Source organism: Lolium perenne, chromosome 6, assembly GCF_019359855.2.
Source record: "Lolium perenne isolate Kyuss_39 chromosome 6, Kyuss_2.0, whole genome shotgun sequence".
In the NCBI taxonomy this organism is placed as follows: Eukaryota; Viridiplantae; Streptophyta; class Magnoliopsida; order Poales; family Poaceae; genus Lolium; species Lolium perenne.
Window position 1 is genome coordinate 203,601,755 of NC_067249.2, and position 13,785 is coordinate 203,615,539.

The window sequence follows — 13,785 nt, forward strand, 5'->3', positions numbered from 1 at the left end:
CGGTGGTCTTAGTCTCGTAGATGCTCGGGGAAGACAAGACGTTTGTGTTGAATCCACCATGCTCGCTCTCGGTGTACTCGGGGGGTGAACCTTGACAACAACGACGTATTGGCATTTTTGTGGAAGTAGGCCGGGTAAGACGACGACACACTCCTCGAACGGGCCACCAACGTGATGCACCCTTGGATTCCACCGACGTGAGGAGCGGCGGTGCTCAGGCCGAACCCTTGGTTTATGGTTAGGCTCGTGGCCGCCATGGTCGCCGCCTTCTTCATGCTAGACTTGATGCGCCGCCCTAGGTGTTCCTGCATGGAGAACCTTCCTAGATGCGGGCGACGTCCCAATCTTCTCTTGTCGTCCCTCCAGCTCCATCTTTGGTATCCGCTTCTTGTAGGCTCGGATGAAGGGCCTGCTTTTGGAGCTTTTCTGCAGCATGACAACGATAAAGAGGTGTGCGTCGACGATGACGGACTGGACTAGCCGGGAAAGAGTAGTGATTTGGTTAGAGAAATGAAATAGAAAGAGAAAAGGGAATGGAAAATACAGTTTGGCTATGCTAATGACGAGCATGACCCACCCATCAGTACCCTACTTGCCGTCTGTGTCTAGCACACACAACACGCTCATCATACACATTATTAAACCGTGGCAAACAGAAAGTTCATTTAGGGCAGGTGGCTAAACATTACTTCCTCCGTTTCGATGAATAATGCATCCCTGTTTGTCGTGTTTTTCTCTTTGATCAAGAACTAATCAAAATACATAATGATTTTTAGTATAAAATTAGCATCATTAGAAATTATTTTTCTGTATGAATCCAAATACACTAATTAGTAATTACGTACAATATAATTAAGATTATATGCTTTATTTTTTGATTAAAATTTGTTTTAGAATGTGTGTGCGTTATTCATTAAAACGGAGGTATAGTATTTTGTATGCGAAGAGTTTTTTTTGTATTTAGATAATTGTATCCGAAGCGTTCAATAACCCTTTTTGGGCACGGGATGCTCTGAGTTGAGCTGGTATCTACGCCGACTCGGAACATGTTAACCTCCTGAAGAGGCGTATTCAAAGAAGTACGTCAGGCAGCATTAGATTACGGCCATATTGTGCTAGCGTTCAGATTGCACCGAGAAACCCAAACCCTTCTCTGAAACACAGGACTGCTCCGGTTTTCGGCGGCGGCGGCGGCGGCGGCGGCGCGTTGAGATGGCTGACGGCACGGAGAGCGAGCAGGCCGCGGTTGTGGTGAACGGGAATCCTCCGCAGCTGACGAAGAGCGCAAGGAAGAAGCTGCTGAAGCAGGAGCGGCAGGCGGCGCGGAAGGCCGAACGGAAGGTGGCCGAGAAGGCGCGCCGGCGCGCCGACATAGAGAGGCGGAGGCGCGAGTGGGAGGATTCGCTGGCCGCGGCGCCATCGGCGGAGGCGCGCGAAGAGATGCTGGCGGCACGCAGGGAGACACGGCTCGAGCGGGTGGGGAAGCACGTGGAGGAGCGCGGCGCGCGTGCTGAGAGGCTCCGGCGTGCTGCCGAGGGCGCCGGGCAGAAGGTGGTGCTCGACCTCGAGTTCGCCGACCTTATGCGGCCCAACGAGATTCACAGCCTCACCCAGCAGGTGAAATTCCCCTTTTCTTTCTTCTCGCCTTTTTCTCGCTATACTGTTTTTGAACTTTGAACGCATACCAAGTAGGCTCGATGGTTGGAATAAGGGGAACTAAAACGGAATCGTGTGATTCTTGATGATTAAGCTAGCTCGTATGTCGCCAATGCATGAGCAGAGTCTCTGGTATTGTCTATATAATTGGTGAACTGAATGTGGTATTTAGATCAACACTATGCGAGGTTGTATTTGTTGAATGCTGTAGCAAAAGATTGAGTGGCCCTTTCATTATAATTTTGATTGGTGGGATGATTATATGTATCAGAACTCAGAAGGAATGAATGATGTTGATAATCGGGTTGTTAGGGAAACGCATAGGATGGAACATTTATTTGTGGTGACACGACCTATTTCTACAGATGATTATTTTTCTTCAAGAACTTGTCAATTTGTGCTGTACTGCTATCAAATGTTAATCATGGATGTACCCAATTCTCTCTTGTCTATCTGAAACATCTAAAGCAATGCTCTGATATTGAATCAAAATTCACTAGTATCAGCATCAGGAAAAAAAAGAGTATAGCATATTCATTATTGTGGACTTAAATATATCTAAATGCCTATGCCTACCATGATATTTTCTACTTCAATGAATGTCTAGTCTGAGTAAACGTCGCAACCATCGACTAACACAAGCTACAGATCATGTACTGCTATGCAGTGAATGGAAGATCAGCAACCCCAGCTCATCTATGGTTGACAGGGTGCAGCGGAGAAATGGGGACCCAGGTTCAAAGGATCCCTGGTTTTGATAAGTGGATCATAGAAAAAGAGTCCAAGTCCTATCTTGAAGCATTTGCAGATTGTAAGGAAAATCTTGTGTATCTTACAGCGGATGCTGAGACTGTGCTTGATGATCTAGACAGGTCAAAAATATATATTATTGGTGGTCTGGTGGACCGGAACAGATGCAAGGGCATAACACAGAAAAAGGCAGTTGATCAGGGCATTCAGTCCGCCAAGCTCCCCATTGGAAATTATTTGAAGATGTCAAGTTCTCAGGTGCGCATATGCATGCCCCTCTATTTTTTTGTTAGCTTGCCCAGTTGATACCATAGACTTTGTTGCCTCTGTGAATTGTTGATTTATTGTGTTTCTATTTCGAATTTGATGTTATATACCTCGGATATGTGTTGACCCTTGACATGCCAAGATGTGTAGATGTTGTCATGATGTATTTTTCAGATAATATGGACAATTTAATTATCATGACTCATCATTCCTCAAACCTGAAGAGCATTTTAGAAAGGGGAAATATACCACACATTTTTTTGCTGATTTTCTACAAAGTACTAGTTTTCACATCAATGTACAACCTCTGTTCACTAATATAACACATTTAAGCAAGCTAAATTAGCTTGCTACAATGTCTTATATTAGTGAACGGAGGGAGTAGCAATTATAAGAGCCCTGTGTATTTTGTGCTGCTACTTAATTTTAACTATGACCACATGGTCTCTATCGTTTCATGGGTGCACCTAGGTGCCAGTTTTTACTTTTTTATTTACACTACTACGTGAAAACAATTGCTACACTATATCTGGCTTAAAGTCTTGGCTTCAGATGATTTGGGAAAGCTATGTTCAGAATCGAAGCTTACTGACTTCCCTTGTGCGTTGCTCATGCAGGTTCTTACCGTCAACCAAGTGTTTGAGATCATGCAAAAGTTTGTGGAAACAAAGGACTGGAAGACTGCATTCTTTCATGTGATCCCACCGAGGAAACGAGGAGAAGCTGGAGCTGCAGACGACGAGGCCGAAGCAAGCCTGGGCGATGGTGCTGCACTTGAAGGGACTACAAACAGAGATCATCCCGAGGGAGACCTTGAGAAGTCCTCTGATGAGGAAGCAGATGATGATGATGCTGGTGATGAAGAAGATGGCGTTGCTAAGAAAAGGCACTGTGTTAGAAGTGAAAATGGGAAGTGTTAGTACCACTCTTCCGGAGCTGTGGTGGACTATGTTATCTTCCGGGAAGAGAGAGCGAAAGAGCAATCCGCTGCGCTGGCGACTGAAGATGACATATGTCTAGGCTTATCGTTATATTAGTTTTGCAGTACTGCTTCGTTTACTCTGGTTTGTGTTTTTGGGAGTGCTCTCTGTTCTCTGCTCTCGTAGTACTCCTATTTCTATTGCTTTATCAGCACTACTACCTGTACTTTGGGGCGGAGGGAGTAATGAGCTATGCTAAACGTGACTCTGCACAAATAGAACTACAGATAAATAGAGTGCTCTCTTGTCATCCTTTCCTGTTTTGCACAAATGAACCCCTAGGGGTCAGCCCACGGATAGGAATGAGGCTGTATCCTCTGTAATGACCTATTTCAGACACAATTAATCCGTTAGGGTCAGCCCACGGGTAGGAATGAGGTTGTGTCCTCTCCGGTCTGTTTGAGCCCCGCAAGCCCAACGAGTAGGTGGCCCTCCTTTTCCCATTTCAGCCAATTGGTCAACATATCTTCTCTTTCTTAATAGATGGTCTCATTTTGCTGGTCTCACAGTGAGCCACGTCACCTGATTAAGAATCTTCATCTTTCCCTCATTTTCCCCGACATAAAGCGTCTTCATTCTTTACTTTCATCTAAAAACAGTCCAACAGGTTGTTCTGTAACTCCCCAATAACTCTCCCATATTTACTGACCCTGTTCCTCTCCTGCCCACTACTACTCAAAGAAGGAAACTGATTTCCCCACCGAAGAACTGAAGAAGTAACCGATGAAGAGTTGCCCTGCAATTTAAATAGTGCAGCTGCTCCTTTCCTATCCTCCCGCACTTGGTTCTCGCGCCCTTTAGAGCTGCTCCATTTCTGTGTTGAAGCTTGAGATACAGCAGATTTTGCCGCCCATGCCCCTGCTCGAGATTCAGCAGATTTCACCCAGAGACACCACGCCGTTCTTGATTGGAGGGAAATGAAGTCTCTGCTGTCACTCATCGATCCATGGTATCGAGCGGGCAGGCCGTGACGCATTGCAGCCCTCGCCATACACGCGATCCATTTTAGTCCACTATTTATACCAGGTTCGTAATGATTCCCACTGCCCAATGTTTACTGTCCAATTATTGTCCAATTATTATCCTGCATGCTGATTATTTTCCATTGCTTTCTTGATTGTGTTCAGGGATGAGTAAATCAGGCCATCAGGGTCGCCATGATTCTAGATGTGCTGCTCTGCACATCTCACATATGTACAGTGGCCAGCTTTTCTTACCTTCCTACTTCCTAGCTAACATACTTGATTCCATTTATTAAGAAAGGTTACTATCTCTTTCGGACTCAACTGAGTCAGCAACGACTATAAATTCCTAGCCCTACAGATGCCATAATAAACAGGATATGTTTCTTTTCTCCAATCCCCGTTTCTCAATATTTCTCTCTACTAATTTCATCTATCTGCATATTTGTTTGTTCAAAAAAGGGTCTATATTCACAGTAAAAGAACTTAATAAAGAATTTGTTCCCTAAAGATGTTACATATGGATGGCGCTCCGCCGCTCCGGCAGAGGCAACAATACAACATGGATGTGCATCTATTTAGGGAGAAACATCACTTCATGTTTCTTCAATTAATTTAGCAAATGATGTATGATGTTGTTTATTCATTTCTTTATGCGAACTTGCAAGATTAATAGCCAGGTATTTTTTTTAGCTAGAAGGCTGATTTGCCCTATCCCTCTGTTTTCGTTTATTTGTAATTTTGTGTACAAAGATTAAGAATTTACAAGATTAATTTGCAGAATATATTCCTCCGGATTGAGTTCTTGAGATGGACTCCAAAACTAGAGTGAGATTCACTACAAGACCGTCGGTACGTATATTTCTCCCTAATTCTCAAAAAAGAAGTTTATTTCTCCTTGTGGCTTTGTTTGTTTAAGTTCAATTGTGAAAACAGAAAGTTTTTTGCATGGGTTCCTATATCAATGCTCCCCCTTAAGAGCTCATTCTTCTCCATTTTGGGAATATATTGGGTCATGGCAAACTTCATTTTTTTTTATTGTGAAAACTGAGAGTATTTTAGATGGGCTCATGTATCAGAAAAAGTCCTCCTTCAGAGCTTATTCTTCTCCAATATTGTGTACCAGTTTGGGATACCGCAAACTTTTTAAAATTGAAAAACAGTTAGCGTGCTCATTTACATCGTGAGGCGAGGCAGCTGAAGGTTTCTTATACATTCGAAAAGCCATAGATCCACATATTGCAGAATTTGGATCCTTTGGGCTGTAAACTTTTACTGGTGAAAACTGCTCCAAGAACTCAGTATTCACCTGCCGGCAGTTGTTACTACTGGACTTCAGCATACAATATCATAACAAAATACTATTTCCGCACCCAAGTTTTTGCCTATTCATCAAGAAACTTACAATTACATGGAGAATGGGAACGGATATGCCATGTTCAAATTAAACCAACGGTATGACTCGAGTGCATTCAATTCATTCCATAAAATCATTGTCTGGTATACTTCCAGGTATAACTTCGGTATACATTTCTCTTCTTCCTATTTTCATGCAGGAATGGTCTTCGGCACAAAAGGGTTGCTCGCTCAGATGCATTTTAATAGCTAAACTGTAAAATAAACTAGAATGTATAGTGCACTTTATGAGCCGGTGTCCATGTAGCCTTGGTTTGTCCATTTTATCTCCTTTTGAGCTTGGAGCCCATCTTAAGTTGTAGGCCGCAACCTGTACCAGATGCATTCTTTACTGAATTGAATTTCCATTTTTGTCTGAACATAATGAATTGTTTGTTCTCACAATTGTTATCTTCATTATATTGTACAAAAATTCATCTGCATAGTTTATGTCAATTGTTTCTACATGAAATTATATATAGTGATTTTGCATCACGTCGTTCCTCTATTATGCCCGCTGCAACACGCGGGGTATCATCTAGTGAATGAAATAGTAGCACCGCAAACTGAATAAATAGCTAATAAATTACCACTAATTAGGGAATCATATAGTTCACACGCTATAGTACTGAATCAAAGTGCAAAAGGACACATGTTTCATACTGAATAGACAAAGTAAGATAGAGATGTAAAATCAGGCATCGCGTTGGCGGATGATCGTTTGATTCTTATTGAACCAAACATAGTTTGCCGGGTCCATGATGCTCAAGTCCGCGAACATGACATGGTTCTCCTTGGTGAAATTTGGCCTTGGCCTCAATGGCTAGTCTCTTTAATTTCAAGTGCTCTCTTTTGGAGGTCCATACAGCTAGAACATGTGACATCTTTCTCCCATCGCTTGTCATTCCGCTTGGCATTTGCCTCCTCCTTCTCGGTCATCAACCCCTATATATCGCACTCAATGCAAGTACGGAAGCATCATGTTTGAGATCCGCCTTGGTGTCCTTGTGCCCCCTTGGCCGAGGTAAACAACCATCATTGCTTGGGCCACCCTTTTCAAGATCAGTGAACGATGATACATTGCGTCCCTTATGCCTGAGAGCCTTTTCGTATGTACCATAACAAAATTCACACTTGGGACATTCCTTGATCTCCATCCATCGATGAATTTGGGAGGGAGGGAACTTTCTACGCTCATGAAAGTACTTTGTAACCTTCTGCGGCTAAGGTTGCTGCAGCAACGCCGACGAATTCAACGGGAAGAGTGGCGAGAGTGGGAGTGTGCCACCGGCAGGATGGACCTGGGAGGACAAGAGAGGGACTCGCTTAGACGCCGGTGCGACCACATTCCAAACCTAAATTTGGGTTGTCCATGTATGTCGAGCCCATAGGTTAGGCATTTTGTTCCTCCCGCTAAAAAAGGTTATTTTGTGTCCACCTATCTAGGCAGACGAAGATATATAGCATTTTTTTTTTTTTGAGATGGAAGACATATAGCATTGATCCGTTTAATTAGGTCAGGCCGCTTGTTTAGTTTAGAAACAAGTCATCCCTATACAAATGTACAACTGCCCGGTACTCATCACTGTGAACTCGAGGGTGTGAGTTCAGTTCTTGGGAGGGAAAACATATGCTCGTCGGAAGTTTTTAGCAAAGCAGTAGTACACGTGACAGGGGGAAGTAGACGCTAGACAGGTGAATGAAACGAGGGCAGTGGTACGTGCGCATGGGCATGGACGGGCGAGATGGTACGCAGAGGACGCTGCATGCCTGCATGCATGGCTACAGGGGATTCAGGTCCGGCCGGGTACCTATTTCGTCACGCGGTCAGGAGTCGCAGCAGCAAGAAACCAAAGAAGATCCGGCCTGAGCTCACACGGTCGTGCGTACAGTAGGCCGGTCAGCTCCATAGGGAAGGAGCTGGCGACTGGCGAGGGAGCTCACAAAACTAGGCCGGGCTGCGCACTGCGGTTCCCGAAGCCGGCATGCACTGGAGCAGGGGAAACGAAACGAGACCCTGATTGCAGTTTACTGAGACATGCAGCGGCCGCAGCAGCATATTTTTTCAACAACAGCAGCAGCATATTTTAACCTGGCGGAACCAGAATCGAAGCCGAACCTGCTCGTGCCCGGCACTTGTCGTGCGCCTCAGCCCGATGCGGATAACACGATCGACGTGCTACGCGCCTAGTACGCCACAACCGTACGTATACACGTACTGGTACTGTACAATCATTTCAATCATAATTTTTAAAACACTTGGCGACTAGGGTTTCCCTTGCACTGCCACCCCCTCCTGTTCCCCTCCTCTTGCTGCCACCTGAGAAGGGCTCCAGACAAGCCCACGTGTCATGTCGGTGAATATGGCGGTGGCCTCATGCAGAGAGGCAACCTTGACCGTGTGCCTGATGGCGTGCGCATATGATGCTGATCGGCGTCCTTGACGCGCGAGCTACAGGGCGACGACAGACGTGGGTCGTGCGTGGACTGCTTCGTCTGCTCATGCTAGACCCCAAAGGTCAGATCTTAACCTTTTACTTGGCTCTTTCCTCTCCGCCAGTCATCATCCTTAGTGCGCACGCAGACGATGGTTGGGAAACTGGTGGGGTGAACCGAGTTCGGGATAAATCCTTGACCACAGTGGGGGCGATGCTTTGGGTGTCTTTTGCATCCATGGAGACACTACTGAGGTCCCACCTCCCCAACCCTACCCCCATCTCGGGTGAAAGCTCAAAATCTACTTCAGATTGGATGGGAGCGGCGCCGTGGACGCTATTCCCTCCTTGGAGGCACCATATGTGGTTTAGTAGTGTAGCCAGTGATTGGTGGGAGTCAATTCAACGGTGTCTCTTCGATTAGGGTTCCCACTATTGGTTCCTGTGAGTTGGGAGGGGATATGATTCCCCTTCCCAGTGACATCACCATTGTAACGAGGAAAGATCCCTGGGCTCATTTTTGCGTTCATTACCGTCATAACGTGCTCTTGCCATCTTTGCTCTACGACCCTGCATCTTCGTGTTCAGTGGCTACTCACAAGTTTACCCTTTTCCGTCCTGATCATCCTTTGTGTGAAGCTTTAAGCTGCACTGGTGTACTCAACGCAACAAGGAGGTTTGCGCGGTCTGGTCTTCTTTGGTGGCCTCTTGGAATGCACTTCTATTTGTTCTAGGGTGAACATCTCCTTCATTTGAGCCCCCTTTGAACCAAGGCTTGAGAGTAAGGTCCCTCTTCGGCAATGGAGGAGGATGGTGCTTTCCAATAATCACATGAAACTGATCATTTAGCGCTGCTCTCATATCGACTAGCTGACGTACGTGCTGCAGTTGTTTGCTTCTCTTGGCGTTCAAGCGAGTAGCTAGGACTTCGTTTGCATCAGGCTGAGCTTTTTTGTTTTCTGTGTCTGCTTGAGTAATGAGTTGTGTTCTAAGCGGTTAACAACATCCTTGTACTCAGACATCAATGCCTTCAGTTGAAAACCATAATCCAACTGCTAATCTTGCATTGCCATGAAACTAATCGATTGCAATGAACTCTTGCATCTATCTTCGGTTACAAGATAGTTCTCGCTACTCGGTGGTCGCATGACTAAGATAAGAAAATAGTGCGCTTGCTAGTTGCTACATGGAAAAAGTAAAACTGGGTGCTGGAAATAACGTCGTCGCCACGCGAACGTAGCAAAATTAAGCACACTAGAGAAGTAGTAGACACCAGCAAGCCGAGCGCAAAGCTACTGCGCGATCTGTGCGACAAGGATCGGTGTAACCACTACTTGTATCCGAACGGCTGCTGGTGCTCGTAGTTGGAAGCAGGCGGCGTGCTTGCACCACCGTTGCCGTTGCCGCTGCTGCCACTCCCGTCGCCGTTTCCCCCGTTCCCGGGCGCGTACATTCCTCCGTAGTACGCGGCCATCCCTTGCTCGCCGCTGTACATCTCGTACTGCGCGTACTGGCCGTGGTGCGGCGGCATGAGGAACGGATGATGGTGCGGCGTCGGTGGCGGCACGGTGCCCCCGTACATGGCCGCGCCGGCGTGCATCTGCATATCGTGGTGAGGCACCATGGACGACACGCCCCCACGGGACTTGAGCATCATCGGCGGCATACCGCCGTGGCCGTGGTGGTGCTCGCCTCGTGCGCCGATGCCGAGGGCGCCGGCGCCGCGCGCCTCGCCCTCGAACTCGCGGAAGCGGTGGAGGTAGACGCTGAGCGGGTCGACGTAGTCGTCGAAGCCGAGGCGGCTCATGGCCCAGAGCACGTCCTCGGCGGTGATGGTCTTGCGCTGCTCGCGCTGGCACCGCTCGTTGGCCTCCCCGGTGATGAAGCTGATGTACTCGGACACGCACTCCTGGATCGTCTCCTTGGCGTCGTCCGAGATCTTGGCGTGCGGCGGCAGCACGCGCCGCATGATGCGGATCACGTTCGCGATCGGCATCAGCCGGTCCTGCTCGCGTATCATCGCGGCCGGCGCCCCAGCAGGCGCCCCGCCGCCGTTGCCGGCCGTCACCGCGCCGCCGTTCGCCGTGCCGGGGAAACCCATATCCATCTGCGGCTAGCCGGCCTGATCGAGCTAGGGTTGCTCCTCGAGACCGTGTGATGGACAGTTGTGCACACAAACTGTCGCTTGCTATCTTCTGTCGCCGGAGTATGTGTCGTGTGCACTTTGTGATGTGCGAGGATACGTTAAATAGGAAGCTACGAGGTGCGTACGTTTGACCAGAGGAGCTACCTCCATGGCATGGCTAAAAAGAGGGGTCTGTGCGCCGCGAGGCGTCGCGGCGTGTGTGCGTGACAAGTGGCAGCGGCTTCCCTGTGATTGAATTACTGCTCCATCTGTGCACTGGTGATGCCGTGCGTGACCATGGCATGCATGCTGTGCATTGAGCCGTGGAATCGCGTTAATTATTCAAACAGAGCCGGTGGCCAACCAGGTAGCTTTGCTATTTCCCAACACACGGGCGCCCAATTAAAGATGCAACCGGGCCTACCCTCTTTTATGCAAATAATGAGATAATTTATATACAAAATATTGATGTCATCATAATTCATTTTGTTGAACTGAAAGAGGGTAAACGGTATACTTCCTCCATATCAATTTATTAGCATATAACACATTTTGAGAAAAAAATTAACTGCTAATTTGATCAACAAAATATAAGATATATATACCAAAAAAGTTATACCATTGAAAACTTCTTTTGAATACAAATCAAATTGTATAATTTTTATGGTACATATCTCATATTTTATTGACTAAATTAATGGTTTAATTATTTTCTCAAAGTGTCTAATACCCTAATAAACCTATATGAATTGAAAGTAGTACGAGTATCCTGATCCAGAATTCTGAGGAGGACATCAAGAACCTCAAATTCTTGTTGATGTGTTTCGAGGACATGTCAGGCCTTAAGATCAATTTTCACAAAAGTGAAGTCATTGTGATGGGTCAACCTTTAGAGGAACAAGTCCGGATCGCCAACCTGCTGAACTGTAAGGGAGGGTCCTTGATACGCGTACAGCACGCGTCCGTTGGGAACCACAAGAGAAATGTGTGATGCGTACAGCGGCAAGTTTTCCCTCAGTAAGAAACCAAGGTTTATCGAACTAGTAGGAGCCAAGAAGCACGTTGAAGGTTGATGGCGGTGGAGTGTAGTGCGGCGCAACATCAGGGATTCCGGCGCCAACGTGGAACCTGCACAACACAACCAAATTACTTTGCCCCAACGTGACAGTGAGGTTGTCAATCTCACCGGCTTGCTGTAACAAAGGATTAGATGTATATTATGGATGATGATGTTTGCAGAGAACAGTAAAACAAGTATTGCAGTTGATTGTATTCGATGTAAAAGAATGGACCGGGGTCCACAATTCTCTAGTGGTGTCTCTCCCATAAGATAAATAGCATGTTGGGTGAACAAATTATAGTTGGGCAATTGACAAATAAAGAGGGCATGACCATGCACATACATGTTATGATGAGTAGTGTGAGATTTAATTGGACATTACGACAAAGTACATAGACCGCTATCCAGCATGCATCTATGCCTAAAAAGTCCATCTTCAGGTTATCATCCGAACCCCCTCCAGTATTAAGTTGCAAACAACAGACAATTGCATTAAGTATGGTGCGTAATGTAATCAACAAATACATCATTAGACATAGCATTGATGTTTTATCCCTAGTGGCAACAGCACATCCACAACCTTAGGGGTTGCTGTCACTCCCCCAGATTTAATGGAGACATGAACCAACTATCGAGCATAAATACTCCCTCTTGGAGTTACAAGTATCAACTTGGCCAGAGCCTCTACTAGCAACGGAGAGCATGCAAGATCATAAACAACACATAGATAATAGATTGATAATCAACATAACATAGCATTCACTATTCATCGGATCCCAACAAACGCAACATGTAGCATTACAAATAGATGATCTTGATCATGTTAGGCAGCTCACAAGATCCAACAATGATAGCACAATTAGGAGAAGACAACCATCTAGCTACTGCTATGGACCCATAGTCCAGGGGTGAACTACTCACACATCACTCCGGAGGCGACCATGGCGGTGAAGAGTCCTCCGGGAGATGATTCCCCTCTCCGGCAGGGTGCCGGAGGCGATCTCATGAATCCCCCGAGATGAGATTGGCGGCGGCGGCGTCTCTGGAAGGTTTTCCGTATCGTGGAAAAATAGGCCCCTGGGCGCTGATTTCGTCCAATTCCGAGAATATTTCCTTACTAGGATTTCTGAAACCAAAAACAGCAGAAAACAGCAACTGACTCTTCGGCATCTCGTTAATAGGTTAGTGCCGGAAAATGCATAAATATGACATAAAGTATGTATAAAACATGTGAGTATCATCATAAAAGTAGCATGGAACATAAGAAATTATCGATACGTTGGAGACGTATCAGTCCTTCCCGTTCATTTACCTGGGCCTCCCGATCTCGGACCGAAAGCTGTCGACCGAACAGTGGTTGTTTCTAGTCCGCAAGCTTAGCGTCAAGATAGAGCCTTGGCTTGGCAAGCTTCTTACCTCGGGTGGTAGGCTAACGTTGTCCAATGCCTGTCTCGATAACCTACCCATTTTTGCCATGGGCCTTTTTCAACTTCAAGACGTGATTCATGCTAAGTTTGACTCCCTTCGATCTAGATTTTTTTGGGAGGGCTCAGGGCCGAAAAGGAAGTATCATATGGTAAACTGGCCTATGGTATGTAGACCTAAGACCATGGGTGGTCTAGGGCTGCTTAACATGAAGAAGACGAACATCGCCTTGCTAACCAAGTGGATATGGAGGCTATACCAAGATGAAGACAACATCTGGTCCAGGGTGATAAGAGCGAAATATCCTGATGCCAACAACTTGCTCCAAGGGTCGGGGCAAGGGGGCTCACAAGTATGGAAAAACCTACATAAAATCAAGCATTACTTTGCTATGGGAGCTAAATTTTTGGTTAGAGACGGGGGTCACACGCGGTTCTGGCTTGATTGGTGGATCGGGGACGCCCCTCTGCAAGCTTTGTTTCCTTCCTTGTTTTCCATTTGTGACTCACCGGAGGCCCTTGTTTCTCAAGTCTGCCAACCGGATGCTCTGGTCGTTCGCTTCGGCCGCTCCTTGGACCAAGTGGGCCTAGCTCAATGGCAAGAACTTGTGTCCATGCTTGATGAAGTCAACCTGAACACGGGCGCTGATCAGGTCACCTAGCACCTCGAGGCCTCTGGCGTTTTCTCGGTCAAATCAATGTATGCCAAACTGTCGCAGGGGGCAACCGTG

The 13,785-nt window shown here is 46.6% G+C and overlaps 2 protein-coding genes across 2 annotated transcripts; one reads left to right on the plus strand and one right to left on the minus strand.

Annotated features, from left to right (window-relative positions):
• Positions 1 to 1,115: 1,115 nt before the first annotated feature.
• LOC127306341 (uncharacterized) lies at positions 1,116 to 3,905 on the plus strand. The gene is made up of 3 exons (XM_051336953.2): positions 1,116 to 1,617; positions 2,305 to 2,664; positions 3,291 to 3,905. Exons 1-3 carry the CDS (start codon positions 1,213 to 1,215, stop codon positions 3,591 to 3,593), a joined length of 1,068 nt encoding a protein of 355 aa, XP_051192913.1. The 5' UTR covers positions 1,116 to 1,212; the 3' UTR covers positions 3,594 to 3,905.
• A 5,686-nt stretch (positions 3,906 to 9,591) lies between these two features.
• Positions 9,592 to 10,650, minus strand: LOC127309364 (uncharacterized). Its single transcript, XM_051340239.2, has one exon. The coding sequence runs from the start codon at positions 10,550 to 10,552 to the stop codon at positions 9,776 to 9,778; it is 777 nt and encodes a 258-aa protein (XP_051196199.1). The 5' UTR covers positions 10,553 to 10,650; the 3' UTR covers positions 9,592 to 9,775.
• Between the last annotated feature and the right edge of the window lie 3,135 nt (positions 10,651 to 13,785).

Bases quoted from the DNA above. Each gene is read 5' to 3' on its own strand.
- LOC127309364 (XM_051340239.2), bottom strand. From the start codon at position 10,552: ATGGATATGGGTTTCCCCGGCACGGCGAACGGCGGCGCGGTGACGGCC.
- LOC127306341 (XM_051336953.2), top strand. From the start codon at position 1,213: ATGGCTGACGGCACGGAGAGCGAGCAGGCCGCGGTTGTGGTGAACGGG. The intron at 1,618-2,304 runs GTGAAATTCCCC...CACAAGCTACAG, and splicing joins TTCACAGCCTCACCCAGCAG to ATCATGTACTGCTATGCAGT. The intron at 2,665-3,290 runs GTGCGCATATGC...TTGCTCATGCAG, and splicing joins TGAAGATGTCAAGTTCTCAG to GTTCTTACCGTCAACCAAGT.